The 22,413-nt window shown below is 41.9% G+C and overlaps 1 protein-coding gene across 1 annotated transcript; it reads right to left on the minus strand.

Annotated features, from left to right (window-relative positions):
* Nucleotides 1-14,398: 14,398 nt before the first annotated feature.
* LOC146962834 (uncharacterized) lies at nt 14,399-21,357 on the minus strand. The gene is made up of 4 exons (XM_085769864.1): nt 21,201-21,357; nt 21,036-21,104; nt 15,392-15,487; nt 14,399-14,756 (listed from the first exon to the last, which is right to left on the minus strand). The coding sequence occupies exons 1-4, from the start codon at nt 21,321-21,323 to the stop codon at nt 14,667-14,669; spliced, it is 378 nt and encodes a 125-aa protein (XP_085625990.1). The 5' UTR covers nt 21,324-21,357; the 3' UTR covers nt 14,399-14,666.
* Nucleotides 21,358-22,413: the final 1,056 nt, after the last annotated feature.

The raw sequence follows: 22,413 nt of genomic DNA on the forward strand, positions 1-22,413 counted from the left end.
TGTTGTACATGGTGCAGCTGTGTTTTTTTTTTTTTTTGCCTTTGCCTTTGCCTCTGTTGAGTTAAACTTGTGTCAGAAATGTTTAACCTGAAACAACTGCTCAGAGATTTCAGTGTTCCTCGAAGAATTGTCGGGGATTTCTTGAGTGTCCCTGAAGGCAGCACTGTCTTTACTTCCCGCCACAATCAGATGGTTAGGTCTTCTGCAGGTGAGAGAGACGTCCATTCATCAGTCTGCTCAGTGGAGAACAGAGATGGTTGTAACATGTGGATATTTCCTCCAATCAGGAAACAGTTAGGAATCAGCTGATTCACTCTGTACCTGCACAGTTTAGTCTTTATTCCACATGTGAGGAGACAGCAGCCTGCGACAAACACAAGTTAGAATGCCTTTTTCCTTCTTCTTCATTTTGTAATATCACTGCCTGCCTTTGTAGTTTACAGTACCTCTTCAAATGTATGTTCACTGAATCTATGTAGATCTCTTTCAATAGCTTGGCTGTAAGGTGAAAGTGAAGCCAGTTCATGGCTTCAAGAGTCAAGGTTAGTTGCAACAACATGTTTTATAATTGAAGCAGATGAACATTTGCACATTAACCATTTAATTATCATGTCCAAATGTATCATCTCTACTATGACATGCATGATACTATGATATTTCACTAAACCAAACATGCCCCCCCCCTAGTGGAAAAATTGTAGGGGAGGCCGGGGGAAGTTGAGCCACTTTTCATATTCAGGATCACTACATCAAGGCAATTATTGTTTGGTTTCATATCTGCATACATTTCAGGATGTTGTGCATCCCTACAAACAAACAGAATCAAACATAACTGATTTGATAATGTAGCATGTTCAAAAAAAGTGGTCCCGTGCATGAGGTCAGTTGAGCATACAGTAGGAGCAGGGTAAGTTGAGCCACCCCCCTCCTTCCATCTCCCACCTTTTCAGGTTGCAGGGGAACACAAACTGCCAACTCACTGAGGTTTGGGGAGTTTTGCGATTTTCATCGCATCTTTGGAAGAATCACTCACCCTTCTCTTTGAAAGTAAAGCTTGACTTACTATAATCAGCGTTACCTTCCTCTCAGGAACTTACTTACTGTAAACATAATATAATCTTGATTTATTAATTAGGACATATACAGAAAAAATACACTCCTTAAGTGTATTAATTTAGTGTATAGGGCAGGTGGCTCAACTTACACCAAAGTCAAAAATACTTTATTCTTCCGTTAGGAACTTCATTGCAGAAGGACATCAACACAGGCATACTCAACATAATAATATTACAAATCCCTACATACCATAGACATACCCAACATAATAATATTACACATTCCTACATACCACACATAAGTACAAGTACTCGCAGCAAAGGTTAAAAATGACACATACAAAGATAAAATTGTCACTCCTATAAATTCTGTAATATTCGCCTATCCAAGGCGTACCCAAAGTAAATTGAATGCTGTTCTTGAACTGTTTGGAGAATATGGATGGGCTTGGTCTCTTTTGAAAGGTATCACTCTGAAGTTTTTCCCCAAACTGAAATAATCACTATAAGTGCTACTATCATTGAGTAATCTAAGTGGGAGCACACTGAATTAGAATGTTTTTATTCTCGCCTGAATTTTTTTGTTGCAATCAGATGCCTGAAGATGAGTGTAGCTGAGAATTTTAGCTGGAAAACACAATGGGACTACAGCATGAAGCCTTACCTGGCCCCAGTTCAAATTTGATAACAATCCTGCTAAAAATGAGTATTTTACACATGTTTTTCTAAGTGTATATCTAGGCGTTTTCCTAAAGTTGCCATTGACAAACAATACATGCGCCAAAGTGCAGCTTTTGCACAGTTACGCATGAAGATGATAGTGCTGCCTTTTCCCAGGGACCGTGAATGCAGCACATCGTTTTTTTCGGAATTTCATTGGCTATTCAATGCTACAGTTGTCATCGGGATCCGTTTCTATTGGCTGAAGCCATTCAGCGCTGTCGGAGGGGATGTTCCTCATACAGACACAGCCACTCATTCGCTATTGCAGGCGGCAGCCGGGGAAAGGGAGCTTGTGATTGGTCGAGTGCATGGGCGTCGCACCCGTGGGGGATGGGGGTGTTTCGACACCCCCACTTTTATAGCAAAATAATTTCATCCCCCCCACATTTTCCAATGGTAAACCCGTGTGCCCACCCCTCGCTGTGCACCAGCATACAAAAATGGAGCGCACCTCAGCCTCAGCCTCCTTACGCTGCATGAAAAGGCAGTGGTCGAATTGAACGGGCATTCACCCAATCACAGACCGCTGTCCGCGACCCGGCCGCCCGGCCGGGAAATTTGAAGTCACAGAGACGGACTTTGGTTACGTGCCAGTCAGAGCTTCTGTCACTCACCGATGACTGAAAGTGAACAATATTGAGAAGAGACGAGAAAGAAGGAGGAGGCAGAGATGCTGAAGAGGCATCTTTTTCAACTCAAGTTTGTACCGGTGAGTGAATGCAGAGGAAACCGGCTCTACGCCCCCTCAAATCAACACTCTGTCAGCGGAGGTAAAAAAAAAAAAAAAAGCTCTCATTGTTTGGGCAGTGATCAGCTCCGGTGACCGCGGCGCTGACTGTTTATCCCCGTATTATTTAAAACCAGACGCGGCCCGACACACGGGTGCTGAAGCACGGACCAGCGCGGTCCAACTTTTAATTCTTGGTCCGGACTCCGAACCCGCGCGTCTGATTGGGTTGGTTGGACACATGTCACTCGCTCTGGTCGGACCTCACCGCTGACAACATGTGTGCGCGCGCGCCTGTTTGTTTGTGTGCTCTCTGTGAGAGAGAGAGAATCAACACATTACCCCCCCCCCCCACACACACACACACTCTTTGAGAGCAGACAGGAAAGACAGCAGTGTTTTTCAACCTTGGGATCAGGACCCCATGTGGGGTCGCCTGGAATTCAGATGGGGTCGCCTTAAATGTCTATTGAAAAAAAGGAATTATTGATAAAAATATTTTTAAACTAATTATCATATATATATATAGGCCTATATAAAAATATGATTTAAAAATATGATTAAAAACACCACACACAATCCTAAACAACTGTAAGAGAGAGAGAGATTTTTTGAAGTAGCCTAATGATAGTTCATTTGTTTATATTCTGTCTGTTCAGCAGGTGGTGGTGGGATTCATAATGGATTAGAATTAGAAGTGTATCTCAAAAAAACTGGATTTTTACACCTATTTTGAATTTTACTCGAACACAAATACAAATAGAAATACTTCCCCCCCCTCAACAAATACAAATTCCGGATGCTTTGCACACCCCTAATTTCTAGTATTAGTGCATACTACTAAAATATTGATTGAGAATCGCATATAAGACCCAAATGACACGTTAAATAATAGGCCTACTGATAGCAATATACAGCACTTAAATGCAATTTTTACTTGCTTGGCTGGTAAATTATCTGCCTGGCTGGTAAAAAAAAAATCACTTACCAGCCTGAAAAAGTTAGTTTTGGACCCTGATTGGAAGCTCACTCTTTTGGCGATCTAAGGTGGGCTCAGGGCAGTTATATCTTTTCGAAAGAGTTTTCAATCCAGCCATGAAGTGCAGAGTTTTTTTCAGGAACGTCGTAGCATAGGTAAATCCACCGTGATAACTACGTGATAGTGATTAAAAATTGCATTTTGTGATTAAAATTGAAATTCAATTTCCGTTCTTTGGAACACCCCCACATTTAAAATCACTGCTCCACCCCTGGTCGAGTGAGCTGTCAATCGAAAGCTCAGAGCGCAGCGCCATTTTGTGAAGTGAAATAAACATTGTTTTCATGTAAACGCCGGACTTACGGGGTGTTCCCACCAAACGCGATGAACGCGATTGAATCGCGCGTCAAATGAAATCGCGTCGCGCTAGACGCTCCAGTTTTGACGCTGGTCCAATATGCAAAAAACGCCTCGTCGCGGCATCGCGTCGCGCGACGAGCCCGCCCAAACAACAACATTTCTCCCACTATTTCATTCTCTGGCAGAGATAACCACTATTGCTGCACTGTTCCTGTCCCTGTAGATGGGAGAGGAACAGCGGTGTGGGTCTCTGGCTGCAGGAGGAGGAGGAGACGGCTCCGTGAACTACTGTGTGACTGACCGCCTGTTGAGTGCTTTGGGACGGGGCGGCCGGCTCGCAGCGCCCGCTGGTTGAAAACAGCAGTGATAACGGGCTTTCAGGTCCGAATCTCCAAATCAGAAACGTTTGTAACAGCACCGGAAAAGCAACAGTGAAGAGCTGTGGCTTTGCAGCAGCTAATGGGGATCTGAATAATAAACTAAACTAAACCAGAAAACTTCTAATATTGTCAATAGACTCGCTCTGACTAAGCTGCCAAGGGAACACCAGTACGTCCGTACGTCAGCACGTCGGTGACGATCTCAAAGCTGATAGGCTGTCGCGGCGCGTCTTCACGCGAATTCGCCGCAAAAGTTCAATTATTTCAACTCGAGCGATGAAGCGTCATCGCGCCGGGCGACGCGATGGAGGCGATTTTTCGCGGCCAACGCGTCCATCGCGCCGCGCTATCGCGTCCATCGCATCGCCCGGCGCGATGACGCGACTAATCGCGTGTTTGCATTGACTTTACATGTAATCTCGACGCGCGATGAAGCGTCATCGCGTTTGGTGGGAACACCCCGTTATGAGGAGAAATAAACGGATTTACTGGATATACAATGCGTAATTTCATAAGATGCAGCAGCGGGATGAGGTTATCTACCGGTACAACCGTGTGTTTTGGACTAAATACTTTACTGGATTGGATTTACTGGACTTTTCTGAATGTAACGACACCAAGTTTGTGGGGAAACCCTGTGATCCTGAGCCTGCCCTGACACAAATCGTGAGTTATATCGGCTTTTTACGAACTTTGTTAGCATGTTTATAGTCTGATTCGAGTGTTGCTGTGATGATTATATTTAGGAATGGTCGGCATATCTTTAATCACAAGAGTTTTAGCTTTCCAACGATATGTGGCATGACTATTTCAAGTGACTGGTGACATCCTCTGTGACACCTCCCTGATTAAAACCCCCCCGACGGCCCGCCGGCGGGCCGTCGGAATGGCAACAGGTTAAAAACAGGTTAAATAAAAAAAGAAATAAAAAAAACAGAGCTTAATTACTCCCCACAGCTAAAATTGTTCACTTTCATTCAAGGTTCCTCATGTTGTAGCTTAAAGATCCACAACTCATGTATAATAATCTTTTGTCTAAACACAATTCTCATGAAACTTGTTATCGACTAAATTCATTTTCGAGAGGAAAAAATGTTTTTCGGACATAATGTTAAACCACTTTACCCATGTGGTCCTTACCTTCACAGACTCCATGATGCCTTTCTCCTATATTTGGTCACATGCTCATTTTTTCTTATGGTTTCCTAGCAACAAGGGGTGGCTCAACTTGCAACTATGCTCAACTTAGCCCAGTCTCCCCTACAATTAAATGTTTAAATAATCTCTGTTTGGTCCATAAATTTGGATCTTTGCAGTACTACTGTACGGTGGCCCAGAGAGCTCAACACACTGTAACCTGAAACCTGAAACAAAAGGAGAACACAGGCAAACAGATGGAGCAAAACAAATTCAGAAAACTTCCCCATCAATTTGACAACACATGTGGTACAAATACTCACAACACAACCAAACACAGAAACGGCCTGGCAGAGACTGTCAGAAACGTCAGGAGGTGGTGTAGAGATGCTGAGACCAGAGTGGTGTGAACACATTCTTTCTGAGGTCAGAGCTGAGCCGCAGGCAGCTACGGGAGTTCTGAAATAAAAAAACACAACGATGATAATACTAACAATAACAATTAGAACTGTATTTATTTAGCTCCTTTAAAAACTAACTTTACAAAGCACTTTGACTGTTGAAGCTGAACCAATAACATGGCAAGAGGCTCAGCAGGAGCAATAACACCATGAAAGCCTCAGGGCACGGCCAAACAATAGGCTACAAAAGAATTGTCTGTGTTTTGTCTGTTTGCACATGTTTTGTGAAGATGTTGTGTTGAGTTCTCAGGGCCAGTGTACAAATTACAAATAGCAACTAACAACTGTTTTCAATAGTTTATACAAGACAGTTTTTAAGCTCAAAAGAATTTATAGGAGGAAACGACAAAGCTTTAGTGTGTTCAATCTGTAAAATTCTGGACTTATGAACTGGAGCTGTGGAAGTCATTCATCCCTCGCAACCGCCGGATCTCTGTGTGAAGCCTGACGTGACTGCAACATGCTGCAGCAGTGTGTGAATGAGTGCATGTGTTCGCAATTAAATCATAAATTATATAAGTACACCTATTCAAGTGTGCGTGTGTGTGTGTGTTGTAATGGAACAGGTAGTTTTCCTTTTTCTAGTGTGCAGCCAAGTTGGCATCCAACCACAGTAAAAGCCAGCTGAACCTCACTGCAGAAAAATGAGCTGTGGTTGCCACGCACAGTTGGGGGGTTGGAGGTGTGTGTGTGTGTGTGTGTGTGTGTGTGTGTGTGTGTGTGTGTGTGTGTGTGTGTGTGTGTGAGAGAGAGAGAGAGAGACACACACACACACAGGGAGAGTAACCTGTTGCTTTTCCAAATTGATCCTTGAAAACATGGGCGCTACCAACACACAACTGGGGTGGTTGCACACACAGTTTTCCCTAACAAAAGAATTAAACAATAGAATTAAATGGAAAATAAATCAGAAATAACAAGAGACAGATGCGTTAACAGCTGGGGTTCTTAAAAGGAGAATGTACAGTATGTCACATATTTTTATATATTTATAGGGGGGACAGATTGGTGTTCCCCTAATATCGGGGGGGACATGTCCCCCCCAAAGAATACGCGGTTACGCCCATGCTTGAAAACCACATTGTCTGCTCAGTGCTCCTCTTCCTGTCAGTCTTAGTTGCTGCAGCAGCAGGACCTTGATCTGGATCCAGGATGATGTTTGGGTGCATATCTTCACCCTCCCTTGGTAAGTTGAAGTGACAGCAGCACATGAACCTCTTTACTGTACACTACACTAACTCTTTGCACAACATATGGAGTCAAACACAACTGTGTCCTGACACAAGCTGCTGACATGATGGCAGCATTCAGCCCCTGATCAGCAGCAGCTGCTCCGTGGTGGGTGTCGGTGGTGGATCCATTCATCCTGAATATGGAATTCACATTCCTGACATTTGGAGTGGACAGTGGACCTCTTCTTGTTTCTGGATCTCTGTGAGGTCAACGCTTATTGAGATCATCTGAACCCAGTCACCTGAAACCCAGATGTGCTGCGCTGCATTTGGAGTGGACGTTTTTATATATTTATCAGTCTGTCTTGCCGGGTGCAGATGTGCTTCTAGAGGACTGAAGTCTGGCCAGTGAATGTATATCAAAGCCTGTAGACTGGTCATTTAAAGGGAAACATCAGCAGAGGTTTGGCAGGAAACACTCAGAACATGAACACTAAATAGACTAATGTGCACCCAAGTTAAAAAATGGGATGAAGCTGCAACTGGAAACAGACCGGGATAAAAGTTGGAGGCGATAGAATGATATTTTACTTTTATTTGCCATGGGATACACTTAAACTACAGGTGAGAGAAGAGGATAGAAAGGAAAGTTGGAAAGATGGAATGCAGAGTAAAAAGCACAAAGAGGACTGTAAAAGGACAGATGGGGGAGAGAGCAGTAACTTGAGTTTTACATTTCTGTTGACTAAGCGAGCTTTGAAAACAGTGAACATTTCTGACATGATGATGAAGTCAGTTTTTAAAAAGTTTGCCAGGATGTATCAAGGATCCTATGTGAAGTTTTCCCCAAAAGCCTAATCATGTGAAGACAAAAAGGTTTTGGGTGTGACCATCACATCATCTGACAGCTGCCTCATCGGGGGTCACCTGATGATGATGTCAGACTCCGTGGCCCTGATTCCCGTCAGCTCATGGATATTTCATTTAAATACCAGGCTAGATAGATTTATGTGCATGTTCGTGCACAACCACAGCTTCCCAACAGACCTTTAATTGCTGATTCATGCTCCTGATTTCACACACTATTTACTGTTGTTGCAGGCGAAGTAGCTGGAGTAGCTCTACCATCACTAATCACTGCTGATCACATCTTCTTTCACAGAGGAGGAATTATGCTGCATTCACATGCAACCACACAGTCAGCAAACTGGATGTCATTTTAGTGGATGACTGAAGGACGGGCCTAGAGAAAGTAGACATTGCAACTGAAACTTATGTTAAAGTCCCTCCACAGCAAAAGTTAACTTTGTTGCTGTGGAGACAGAAGAATTGTATTGCCATATGTATAGCTGTGATGTACAGAAGAGGATTAGGGCCACTGTGGGAAAAAGTGAGTTCTGTCATTTTCTCAGAATTTTGAGATTAGAGTCAGAATTCTGACATTTTTCTCAGAATTCAGACTTTAATCTCAGAATTCTGACTTTAATCTCAAAATTCTGTCTGCCCTTCAGGCTGCACTTGAAAATAAGAATTTTGTTCTTAATTTGCTTGCCTGGTTAAATAAAGGTTAAATAAAAAAATAAAAGTTTAAACTCAGAATTAAAAAGTCAGAATTCTGATGTTTCTTTTTTCAATTCTTACTTTAAAGTCAGAACTCATTTTTTTTCCCCACAGTGGCCCTAATACTCTTCCGCAGTGATGATAACATTTAATAATACGAAGAATATATATTTTTAATATTTCATTCAATTTGTTGTAGAACATGACATTGTCATAGCAACATATTGCCGCGTGTATCGTTTCTCTCGTTCCATCCAGTTGCTGTAGTCCGTCTGCCTGATTCCATGTGAATGCAGGATTAATTAATTTCACTGCATGAAATTTGACTGAAATATAGAAAGAAGAAAACTGTATAGTGGAGAATATGGCCATTCACTTTATACAGAGTTAAATACAAATGTACACAGTTAAATAGAAATATCTTCTGTTTGCAGCAGCTATTGAACAGCAGACACGTGGAACTGGTTTGTGTTACAGTTTGAACAAACAGGCCTAAAGATGCAGACAGAAAAATATCAAAAATATCACAACCAACCATGTTTAACTCTTGAAATAAAATGATGCGCCGGGTGCTGCTACATATAGTCTTTGTGGTGGATGGCGCATAAGACTGAATCAGACCTGAGCCAAACAGTTAGTAAGGTGTGCTCTTCAAAATAAAATGAACTGAAGTACATTGATGTAAATGTCAGTTTTTTCATATCTCCAATATATATTCTATATTATAATAATAATAAATAATAATAATACATAATAACATGTTGTTTATTGCTTTCAGTAGCTCCATGTTTTACAGCTGAAGCAGATATAGTGCATTTTCACATGGTGTAATCGCTGGCATGTCTTAGTGTCTATGTTTCCTGCCTGTGGCTAATTCCTGGCCTGCCCTGATCTGTCTCAGCTCTTCATTTACTTTCCTGTTACTACATATTCTGCCCTTCCAGGAAAGTTCACTGACATTTATACTCTAAGTACACCCGTTATTACAGATGAGATATAAAGAGAAAGAACAAAGCGTCTTTCCATGGTGGCCCCATGAGAGCTCAAGACTGTGCAAGCTTTTGAAATTATGCAAATTAATGTTGTAAGTTCTGAAAACATCTTCATCAATTTGACACATGCACTTTCAGAATGGTAAATGGTTGATGTAAACATAAGAAGAGGATTTTAAAGACACAGTGGGAGGAGGACGAGCAGGGAGGGAGTTCATGTTCCTGTATGTCTATGTCCTCAGGCCATACTATACTTTAGACTGTAAGTACAAAGTATTTTAACACTCCTTCTTTTTCTTTTTGTTTTTCTTCATCTGACACACCAGTAACACCTGTTCCTCCTCATCTCACCTTCCTCTCCTCCTCCTCCTCCTCCCTCTCTTCCTCCTATCCTCTCTGTCTCTTTCAGCAGCTTTTGTCTTTTCCACCCTTTGCTATTTGGATGAAAGACTTCTATAGGACTCTGATGTGAATTCTTTCATGAATGACCCTGGCCACACCCTACACACACACACACACACATACTGTGCACCAACACACCCTCGATGGACCTACAAATACACTGACATACATGCTTTGTGTCTGTCTGCACACACACATAAACACACCCACACAACCAAAACATAATGAAAACCAGTGTATGTTTAAGCAACACTTAATTCATGAATGTGTGCATACAACATTTTACACATGTGTAATTGTGTTGTTTTTGTGCAGGTTCGAGTTCCAACCTGTGGCCCTTCTCGCTCTCTCTCTCTTTCTCTGGACACTCAACACGTCTCAACAGGTCCATCTCTTTTCAGTGTCCCCCTGGATCCACTTCAGTGTTACTGTATGTGAACATGCTGTCAATCAACATGTTTTCTAAATTGGATGTGTTTCCTTTAGTTACGGTGCATTGGCCTCTCAGGGCCACCATAGAATCAGTTTTTATGAGCCTGCCGGTAACACGCCTATGACGCCTATCTCTATAACACATTATAACCTTGATTATAATGAGTTATAATGCAGTTATAGCACTGTATAACTATAGTTATAAACACTCTTCAATGATCATAATACTTTATAACAATAATCATAACACACTATAAAGCATTTTATCATGACTTATTAGGTCAGGTATTATAATATGTTGTAATTGTTAGTAACTCACTGACAATGCCCTCATCACTAATGCATTATAGTCATGATGTATTATAGTTGGCTTATAAACATGTATAACTATCATTATAAACACTCATAAATTATCATAAGGCTTTATAACAATTAGCATAATCATAGAGCAATTATAACTCTTATTATAACACTTGGCCTTATAAGCCATTCTAAAATGCTCTATGATGTGTTATGCTCATTGTTATAAAGTCTCATGATAATTGATGAGTGTTTAGAATTATAGTTATACACGTTTATGAGCCAATTATAACACATTATAACTATATTTATAATGCATTATCGATGTGGGCATTGTCAGCGAGTTACTAACAATTATAACGTATTATAATACCTGCCCTTAAAAGTCATGATAAAATGCTTTATAGTGTGTTATGATTATTGTTATAGCATTATAGTGCTATAACTGCATTATAACTCATTATAAGTATGGTTATAATGTGTTATAGAGATAGGCGTCAAATAAAGTGTTACCAGACTGTCATTTCAGGGTGGAAAAAGTCTCATTTAGGTGAATAGAAGAAGAGTTTTCATTTGTAACTGCATCTATATACTGGAGCATCTCTGCACACAAGACCATTCTCTTTGTGTCTATCAGTCTGACCCTGAATTTGGCTTCATATTTATTAATATCCCTCTATTTTCTGCTGCTTTCTTCTTCTGCCCCCTCACTTACCATAGAAGGCCAGATGAGATGAGTCTCAGGACCTCTTAAATCTTGTTTAGACAGACTGAGAGACAGTCCTGCCATATGATTACACACATACGGTTGCATAGATGCACACACAAATACAAATACGCTATAGTCTGTAAATATTTACTGGAAAGAAATGAGCTCACATGCTGCAGATTTATGTCTGGGTGAATTAAATCATTCAGAGCTGCAGCCAACTGATTATTTGCTCGATGAACATGTATCAACAGATAAGTGTCCATAGTAAATGTTTCAGTGATGTTTTATGACTCATACAGCCTCTTTCCTTTATCTCACTGCACACTGTTGTCATTATCTCAAGATGAGATTATCACAGAATGTTGGGACTTCAGCAGCTCTGTACTCTCTCTGTACTGGTACATCATGTTACGGTCCAACACCCTCAACTACAGATTCAAAATCACATCTAATCTTAGGACTGATAGCAACACAATTTGGGGATTTCCTCTTTTTTTCTTTTTGGGAACCATATGATGACACCACAGTGGTCTCTCAGGCCGACTGTGGTTTCAGATGACTATCAACTGAATGAGCCTTATAAAAGAGCACTGTGTGCAGTGTCACTGACCTATTATATGGCTCATAAAATTATCCTTTCAAGATTATCCTGTGGTGTGAGGTGTGTTAAGAGTCTAATTCTCCCGACAATCTGCTCGCCAACTATCGCCTAAATATTTAACATGTTCAATATTTATGATCATCGTTTCGATCAAAAGTCGTCTTGTGTGTGGGGGAAGCCGACAATCCAGAGTCACCGACTCTGCGGATTGTGACGTGAAATTGAATGTAGCTAATAAAGAAGCATATTAAAGCAGTGGAGATGCCCCTGGCTGCAGCCCAAAGATCAGGGTGTGACTCAACGTGATGAGCTCAACGTTCACCTAATATATTTACAGTAACTTAATTAGTTCTGTCTGTGTAATTTAATAAAATCCAGCTAATAAAATCAATAAGTGGGTCTAGTGCCACTATGTCCATATGTGCTGCATTGATGTTTGTGAATGTGCTGCATGGCCTCCGCCACCAGACAGCACACGAAAATGAGTCAAGCACAGTGCACGGGGCTCAACGTGGGAGGAGTCAAATGTTGAGCTCTGCCTACGTTGAGCGGGCTGCAGCCAGGGGTACTTGAACCAGTGTGGCTACCATCTCCATGGCTACCATCAAAGCAAAATTCAAAGTACGTCAGATCACGTGAGATTTCTTGCATGGGGGATGAGATTAGTATGACAAATCTGTGTGGTGTGCTGTATTTGGAATATCGGAGCACACCACACACAATACGATTAAATGAAAGACTTTTTATCTTCATGTGTGGGGTCTCTCACAGATAAAAAACATATGTTTTAGTAACAACATGGGGAGCAAAAACTAAAAAGACTCATCTAAAAAGCTTAACAAACACAAAAAGCTCTTAGTGCAGTCATAACTACATTAAGCTGAAGTAGACTGCACTACAGTTTCCACAGTGACTGCTATTAAAGATATAGTTTGACATTTTGAGAAACAACACTCCATTGATACCACTCTATCTGTGATACTGGCGCCATGAGCAGATCAGCGAGCGGAGCAGAGAGTTTGCTACACTTCAGTATATATAAGTATATATATATATATATATATATATATATATAAGTGTAAGACAAAGTTGAGGTTTTGTATGGAGGCCCTGAAGGCTCAACACACTCCAACTGAAGAAAACACATGCAAACAAACATCTTTCTAAATTTACACACTTGCAAAGACTCATAACACAATGTCATCACCTTGTAAAGTTCCCTGGAAACACTTTAATAGTGGATTTGCAGCACATTTGTGTCTTTGCTGCAGTGTGTTGAGCTCTCAGGGCCACCGTGGGTTTGCTGTTTGGATTCCCTGCTCAGTGTTCCTCAAGTCTCTGGTTCTTTGAATGTGTTTAAATAACTGAAATAAGGTTTATGTTGAACACAAGCTCAAGACATTTGTTCATTTTATTCTACAACATAAAATACATCAGTAAATAGCCTGGTCCAAACTGCTAACAAGTGTCTAAATGAGACTACAGAGGTTGTTAGGGTGGTTGAAACCATCACAGAAAACTGGTGTTGAGGTCATGTGACTGTGGTGCAGTTGTAGCATAATGTTAGCTTTCTACTTCTGGTTGTATTTAGGCTTCAAACGTCATAAAGTGGTTCAAAAGCAGTGTTGGGCACTGTTATTTAATTACTTTTATAGTAATGGAGTAATGTAAGGCGTTCTAAAATAGTAATAAGATTGTACAAGCCCAGGTAACTATACAGTACAATTGCCAATCTCTCCGCTCCTCTCACCCACACTTAAACACCCATACTTGAATACACAGTGTTTGCCCATCCTGCCTTTCCTCTCTGCTGCTCTCACACAGTTTTTTGTTTGTTTGTTTTTATTTTGGGGAATGGAGTAACTAGTAAAAATACCAATTACTTGTGATTTAAAGGAATCAGAACAGTAATGTGATGACTTTTAAAAGGAGTAGGCTAATCAGTAATCAGTAATTTAATTACTTTTCCAGAGTAATTTGCCAATTTGTTCATGATTGAAGATAATTCTACTGAATAATAAATACTGTCAGTATTAAGACCTGACTGTTCTTGGAGGGAACCAGGGTGTTGCTAATTTCAGGGTTGGCACCTCTATTACTGAACCAGGCTGGATATGTCACACGTACTGTATGTATACACAAATATGAGAGTGGTAATAATCTCCTCATTTTACTCACAGCAAAAGCCAATCAGTAGATTTCCTAATGTAACATGTCCATCACATTATATATTAGTGAGCTTGGTGCAGAACTTGACAATAACAGTCAAATATATGACAATAATCTAGTGAGTGAATGTTGCCAAAATTAATTGTTTAACTCAGTTCTTTGGGACAAAACGAGATGTTGGTTGTTAGCAAAGGTGATGCAATGTTAGCACAGTGAAGTAAGTTCCTTTGGTTGTTTTAGTTGCAGGTCCCTCTTTAAAATGGAAACATGGCTATTTCTACGACTGAAATGAGTTTCTATTTTCCTTGCTCCACATGGTGTGACATTTTTGTTTTCACAGTTCAAAGAAAGAACGTTGACGTTCCATAGCCTTGCCCTTTATAATCATGTTACCCCGTCACACTGAGCATGTTAATGTCTCACTCAACACAGTGATGATTTATTGTTGTTAAAGTGCAACACAAGACACATTCATCGCAAAACCACTCTCTGATATGGGTGCATCTACATCCTGGTGAGAAGCTGTTGGACTGTGTGTTCGACCTCTCCACCCTCCATCCCCGACTCCTCCACCAGCACCTTCCTCTGGAACTCCTGCAGGAGAAACACTGAGCATTAAAGGGCCTCCACTAAAGGGTTAACAGTGTCTATGTTGAGTCATTAAAGAAAAATCACCATCAGAAAGTGAAACTTGGTCATAAATGTTGCTCCACACCAACAGAAAATCATTAGTATTTGATTGACAGGTGGTATCAGTGACACCAAGTGCTAAACACAACACAAAGGGATAATTATTTGGCACCGGTGCCATACACAGTAAAAGCTAACTCCACGATGACAGCTCTGAACCCTTCACTTTGCCAAAGCCACTCACTGAACCTCAAGGCATCCCTTCATTTGAAGAGCCACTGACAGGGCTTTTAACTAATGCCTGATCTATGACCTTGAACTGTGACCGCTGTGCAACGTGAAAATGACGTGCAGGAACTCTCGCCGCCTTAGAAACACTAGAGGCCTTGTGGCTGCTACAGGAGCCACACTGTGGTGTTGAGTCACACACTGTTAGGGTGTTGGACTTGTCAAAAGGCAGCTGGTTGATTTATCAGCTGTGTATTTGACATCAACAGTTGGTCTGCAGCTCAAGTTCAGATAATCTGTTTGTGTGTGTGTGTGTGTGTGTGTGTGTGTGTGTGTGTGTGTGTGTGTGTGTGTGTGTGTGTGATACCTACCCTGAACCTCCTGAGTCTCGCCAGCCGGTCTGTCAGAGTCTTCTCCTGGTTGGAGGTCAGCTCTGCTATATGAGTCCGCCACTGCTGTTCTTTCTCCTGGACACAGAGGGATAAGGGCAATATTGTGTTAAAGCTGCATTATGCAATGTTTACATCTGAGCAACAGTATTAATATAGAACCTAGATCTTTTTTATAATAACACTACACATGGACATTTACCTAAATACTGTGTGAGCACTGCACAAACTGCAGTTGCAGTGGTGTATTTCACAGACTGAATCACCCCTACAGATGTTCTGACCGAAGTGATTGAATTCCTTGATGCATCTCACATGTTCATACCTTGTGTTTAACATGGACTCTTGACGTCCAGCTCACAAATTGTATGAGTGTCATTTTGGATTTGAAAATGCAGTTGTGAAGGCTCTCTGACTGAGCTAAATGTTGATGTACTGACTCAGTCCAACCCTCCAGCTCTTGGTCCAGACCTCCCTCTCCTTGAACTGCAGTGCTCCTCTTATGGACCACCCTTCATGCACAGTGAAACCACATGGTTACATGGTCCAGATTGCAGCAGCATGTCTGGTCTCTGGCCCTATGTCACTCTGCTGTTCATCAACATCCACTGTTATAAGAACCTGAATCAGTCTCAGAGAGACCTCTGGGTCTGCTCCATCTTCTGGGCCTCAATGATTTGGCTGTATGTTCATTATCAGCCACTGTGTTCCTCTAATGACTGTGGTCTGTCATCACCACCCCTGCACACAAGTCAGTCTCAGTCCAGACTTAGATGTAGAACCAAGGTCTTACTGCAGTGAAGCTTTACTCGTGTCTTTTACTACTTTGGATATAGCACAAATGAGGATATGCAAATGTCATGTGGTTGATAAACTTGTTACAAATAAACAGTGATATAAATGGTGATATATTGGATTGTAAACCCTTTATATAGCATAACCTATAAGCCCCCATATAAACACCCACATTACTTCACAGTAAATCCTGTAAGACTGATAGAGTGATATAAAACTATCAGCTGGGGCTGCAGCCCTGAACTTCCAGTAAGGCGTGTTAATGAGCGTTTAGAAGTGTATGAAAACTACTGGGCTCTATCTTGGATCTGGTTTCCTACTATGTTTCTTATGTTTAATTTTCAAGTGAGAAATTTTCAAACAGCTCAGATGGAATACATGTGAGATGGCTGAGGTCAGTTGCTCTCTACGGACAAGGCCTGTCATCAATTAACATTTCTGTCACGCCATGGGTGTGTGTATCTTTATGTGTGTGTGTGCGCGTGAGAGTGTGTGTGTATGTCTGTCAGGGGAGCAGTAATATGTGGAGGAAGCCAATGTGAGCAAGGGAGGCATTTAGTTTAATGTCAGTTTAAAGAGGAAGCCTCACTGACACATGTGGAGTGAAGGTGAAAGCAGTTAAAGTGTTACCTCCCCAATTACATGCTCAACACACACACACACACACACACACACACACACACACACACACACACACACACACACACACACACACACACACACACACACACACACACACACACACACACACACACACACTCAGGCAAACAATCAGCACATTCTTCCAGAAAGACCTTGAGTTGATTTGGCTGTTTGAATGATTGCTCGGTTCATGTTCTGTACACATGTCAGTCGTCGCTGTGTGCGTGAAGCGGGAGTTGCGCATTTGGAACAAATTGCCGTAAAATTAGCGATCACTGACAAATTGATAAATTGTGTTAGCACTTGTTTTCTGACTGTGATCCAATCAAAACATCATGGTGGCAATTAGCCATCTGGCCAGCTGCGTTGGTTGTGCACTCAGCCTGCTCTGCAGAACATATGAATGGTCTGCAGACCCTGAACAGTGTCCCAAAGGAGCACGGACACATTATAATATTTACTCCACAAATCCATCACGTCACACTGTGGACATTTGTATACTTTCAGAAAGCTTTTTAGAAAGATATTTAGACTGAATGCAACACCATGCACAAAGAAAATCCCCTGAAACCTAAAGGACTGAATGAGGAGACCAAAAGAAGAGGAGTCAGTGTGATGAAATAAGACTTGAGTATGATGGAAAAAAAAAAAAAACTTACTGAGGGAGATTTACGGAAATAAAACATCTTAAAGCTCTATACAGTATAAAGGCAGATGTTTGTATTGAAGCTCCATACAGTGTAAAGGCAGCTGTTTGTATTAAAGCTCCAGTATAAAGGCAGATGTTTGTATTAAAGCTCCATACAATATAAAGGCAGATGTTCATGTGTAGTGTGATTATAAATCAGCTCTAGGTTCTATATTAATACTGTGAAAGTATCAAAACCTCAGTCCTCAGAGAAATACACACAGCCTGTATTCAGAAACTAAGCCTTAAAACCAGCCGTCAGGACTTCCTGTGTCTTTGTGATGTCACAACAAACCCCCCGCCCACCTGAACCCACCATTCGACCTCAAAGGATTTGATTAGTTAAAGGTCCAGTGTGTAAAATGGGAAGGGGGGCCGTCACTTCTAGCATTTAGATTATAGTTTGCAGTGCTCACTCACTCTCTCGCACTCAACCCTCCCATTGGCAAAGTGACGGTGGCCTCCGAGGACAAAAACACTTGTTTACCCCGACTGGCTGCCGTACAAACACAGCGGCGCAAGATGGTGACACTCTCTAAAGCAAGACCCTTGCTGTATGTATGGAAGAATTATAAGGCTACAAAAACTAAATCGATTTTGTTTTATAGTGATTATACACTTATACAAATATATTCATGGGTAGTATATTCAGTTTTTGCCAATAAACCTTGCCAATATTACACACTGGACCTTTAACCTGAAGTCTGCTATTTGCTGGATTACAAAGGAAGCAGTCAGCCAACCAGAAGAGAGGGTCAGAGCTACAGGTGCCGCTTTGAGCTAAATGTTATGTTTATGTCATATATCTATAGATACTTATATTACATAAAATTAAACTCAACTCAGCTGCTGTTATAATCATTGCAGCCACTGGAGGTTGCTCAACAATAGAAATTAACTATATGTCACAGTAAGCTCCTTACACTGACAAGCTATAGTATTTATTATTATAAGTATTTAGTATTATTATTTTTCCTATCAGGAGGATGGTCTCATGAAGCATTCTTGGAGCTCAGTGCAGTGTCATCTATCACATTTGGAGGTATGTTATCACGCAGGCCTCCCTCATTATAGTTTCAAGGTCTGCAATGAAAATAAAAGTTTCCTGGAAAAAGAAAATGCATATTTCTCTCTGTCTATGGATATTCTCATTCATCCAGGTCATCGTTCTTTTCTCTCTGCCTTCAGTTTGCAGGGGGAGGATGAGAATATTTAGCGCAGAGAAAGATGTCATGATGTGATGCATTAAATAAAACACCTGCAGCTGAATAACAATACATAATAAAGTATGGGAAACTTCCTCTGTAACTAACTTAACATTGAAAATATATGAAAACATCCTGCACTCTAGCTCCATGACAAAGGCCTGGGCTTGAAATAGATGTCTGATACATTCACACTTCATCCAAATAGTTAGACAGATATGTATTTCCTGCTGGCTGTGTTTGACCTCTTGATGATTTTCTACTCAGGAATTCCCTGACTCTCCTCCAAAGAACTCCTGGCAGTTTTAAACTGTATTAAAAGTATCCACTGGATGTATAATGGTGTGAGTAGTTTGGTCTTATCTGTTGTAATTTGGATAAAGCAGTTGCTGGCCCTCGTCTGGCGCGGTTGTGGCCCTCAAAGCTTGCTCACATTGCATATATGGGTATGCATGTGTCAGGGGTCACACAATGTATGTATGTGTGTGTGTGTGAAGAAAGAACATTCCATACTGAGGTGAGAGTAACTGTCCGTTCTGTCTGGGTAAATACTATCACCAGCTTCCTGTCTTTTTTTGTATGTCTGTATGTGTGTGTGTGTGTGCACGCAGCGGAAACACTGACAACAACAACAGCCTATGTCCCTTGTTAACCTCACACACACTTGTCAGAAACGGGGCGGCTGCTCAAAGCACCCACAGCTGCCTAGTGTGTTTGTGTGTATGTGTGTGTGCATGTGTATGTGAATTCCATGTCAGTGAGGATGTCCATCTGCTTTGGCAACTGTGTGTTTCTGAATGAATCCACTACATGAACTCACAGCCACTTTCTGTTTTGGAAATGCAGAACGTGTTCCCGCTCCAACGTGTATGTGTGTGTGTGTGTGTGAACGTGCGTGCGTGCGCCCATGCATGTGGGTGTGTCTGTCTATGTTTAGTGCAACGAAGTGTGTGAGTGAAGTTTGACGCGACCGATAAGCCCGGCAGCCTTGACAGAGAGCCAGAGCTGTTCCATGGAAGTGAATCTGATTTGGCTGCGAGCGATGAAGTGAACCCTGACCATAAATTCACTCATCGATCCGTCATCACACAACTGTCTGTCTGCCTGGCTGTTTCCATCAGGCCCGGCTCCGACAGCCGGGTCTCACGTCAGGTTGAGCGCGACGTCTTCTGATATAGGGGAAATACAAAGCCGCAACGGTTTAAAGGTTAGTTCAACATTTTGGTAAATTGGCCCATTGCCATAATCCCTATAGTCATGGCAGTAGGTTTGTCACCTTTAATTGTCAGTGCAAGCTATTTTTAGAACGGTGGAGCAGAGCCGTGAGCTGCTCAGAGCTACACTACAGAGGCTAATGGGTTTTTTTTGGTTTCTCTCATCAAATACACAATCCAAAAACTCCAAAACGCTCTCGTGGACGAGTTGTGACCTGCACATTCACCACGCTATGACGGAATGTTACAAGACAGATCCGTTGTAGAGGTAAATTCATGCAAAACCGCTGATGCGCGTTGCCTTCAGGGGCAGTTTTTCAGCAAGCAGTCTTTGCATTTACCTCAAAAACAACTCTGTCTCGTAACGTTCCGTTATTATCTCATAGCGTGGTGAATGTGCAGGTCACAACTTGTCCACGAGAGCGTTTTGGAGTTGTTGGATTGTGTATTTGATGAGTTTGATGAGGGAGACCAAGAAATCCCATGAGCCTCTGAGCAGCTCGCCGCTCTACTCCGCCATTCTAAAAATAGCTTGCACTGACAAATAAATGTAACGAATCTACTGCTATGACTATAGCGATTATGGCAATGGGCCAATTTGCCAAAATGTTGAACTATCCCTTTAACAAAACAACTGATTTATGTTTCAAATCTGAATTGAGACGTCTTCGGGGAGGGTGTAAACAATTCCATCAGAACCGGTTCCTCCAACCACAGAAGAGTAAACGACAAACTGTCGCCAGAGCTGAAATCCAAACTCTCAAGTGTCTCCTTCACGTCCTGGCCTCTAATAAACTGAGCAATGTTTAGAACAATCTGTCATCACACCAGTCCACTCCAGTTGCTTCCACTTCACTGCCAGGTGCAACTTGTGTGTCTGTGCATGTGTCTGTGTGTATGTGTGTGAGAGTCAAGGCTTGCATGCATGCATTGGCAAGAGTGTGTCCTCAGGAGAAACAAACACAAGCCACTGATGCCGAGCTGGTGTCATTAAACCTTCAAAAGGCTGCTTGGCTGCACAGACTTGTTGAGTGTGTATCCAAAAGTGTGTGCGTGTGTGTGAATGTGTGTGTATTGATCACCTTCCTGCTCTCCTCTATTTCTCTGAGTCTCTCTTTCTCCTGCTGCTCCCTCTCCAGTCGTTGGCGGACCTGGGAGACACACACACACAAATATTGTTACACGCTTGTTGAATTAGCAGTGTGTTGTTGTTGTTCCCCCTCCCCTCCTCATCATCTCCTCCTCACCCTCTCCTCCTTCTTGTCCCTCCAGTCGTCCTCGGAAGCTCCGCCTCCCTCTGCCGTTTCTTTTGTCGTCCTTTCCGACGCTCCCAGAAATGCGTAGTCCTCCTCTTTACATAAACCTCTCATTGACTGGAACCAGAAAAACGAACATCCATCAGACGTGACACTCTATATGAACCCTTGTGTCTGCTGCACAGTCAGCCGTCTGTGCGGACTGTTCTAAATTGGAAAAATTTAAAAAACAAACAAACATACAAAAACAAACTTTTCTCATTTCAGCTTGAGTAAATCATCACAGTCACTGGTTTCACTTCGTGGTATAAATGAATGTGAACCTAGGGAGTCCAATCTCTGGTAAACTAGTACAACAGAAATATAAACTTACAAACTGGCTGCAGTTCCTCTCCTGACCACTAGAGTGAGTGACCGACAGTGAGTCAGTCCCCATAGACTCACATGTTAAAATGTCCAACTTTACAGCAGAAATTAACACTCAACCTTCACAACAACTGTTTGTATAACTCACCTGTTTACAGTTGATCAAGTCTGTATTCAATTCAATTCAATTCAATAAAACTTTATTTGTCCCCAAGAGGCAATTAAAAAACACACACACAGGCAGTTATTCCCGTTGACACAAGAGTGTAAATAGAAATAAATAAATATATAAATAAATAAAACAGTTTGATTATTTGGGGGCATGTCCACTTTGAGTGACAGGTGTGTGAGTATGTTCTTGCTGCAAACCAATATGCGCCGAAGTCTCAGCTCCACTCATGCCCCTCCTCTCTGCCCATCTTTGGATTTAGGGGCGGAGTCAGACACCAATATGAGGTCAGAAGCTGTTCTTCAGAAACCTGTTTAGGCTACCTCCATCTTTGTTCGCAGTCTGGTTTCGATCTGGATGTATTACTTTGTTTTCAGCACAACCAAATTGTTTTCTCCAACCTCCTCCCACCCATCCCAGGTCAGGCCATGACAGAAGACTAATACATCCTGAGGGATCCCAGATGCTCCCCAGCCAGGTGAAATATAGACGCCCTCTTGCAAGTTCTGGGTCGGACCTGGAGTCTCCTCCCAGTTGGATGTGCCCAGAGAGCCCCACCACCCCACAGGTGACATCGTAAGGGCCTCAACTGGCTCCTTTTGATGTGAAGGTTCTACTCAGAGCTTGTTCCAGATGTCTGAGCTAAGACAGCCTGCAGAGGAATCTCAT

Source organism: Trachurus japonicus, chromosome 23 (assembly GCF_045865225.1).
Source record: "Trachurus japonicus isolate A0001 chromosome 23, Traja_1.0".
In the NCBI taxonomy this organism is placed as follows: domain Eukaryota; kingdom Metazoa; phylum Chordata; class Actinopteri; order Carangiformes; family Carangidae; genus Trachurus; species Trachurus japonicus.

What these genes read in the sequence shown, in the direction of transcription:
- LOC146962834 (XM_085769864.1), bottom strand. Translation starts at nt 21,323, where the DNA reads ATGAGAGGTTTATGTAAAGAGGAGGACTACGCATTTCTGGGAGCGTCG. An exon ending in AAATAGAGGAGAGCAGGAAG is followed by an intron (nt 15,488 to 21,035) that starts GTGATCAATACA and finishes CTCTGTGTCCAG; the next exon opens with GAGAAAGAACAGCAGTGGCG. An exon ending in CGAGACTCAGGAGGTTCAGG is followed by an intron (nt 14,757 to 15,391) that starts GTAGGTATCACA and finishes TTTCTCCTGCAG; the next exon opens with GAGTTCCAGAGGAAGGTGCT.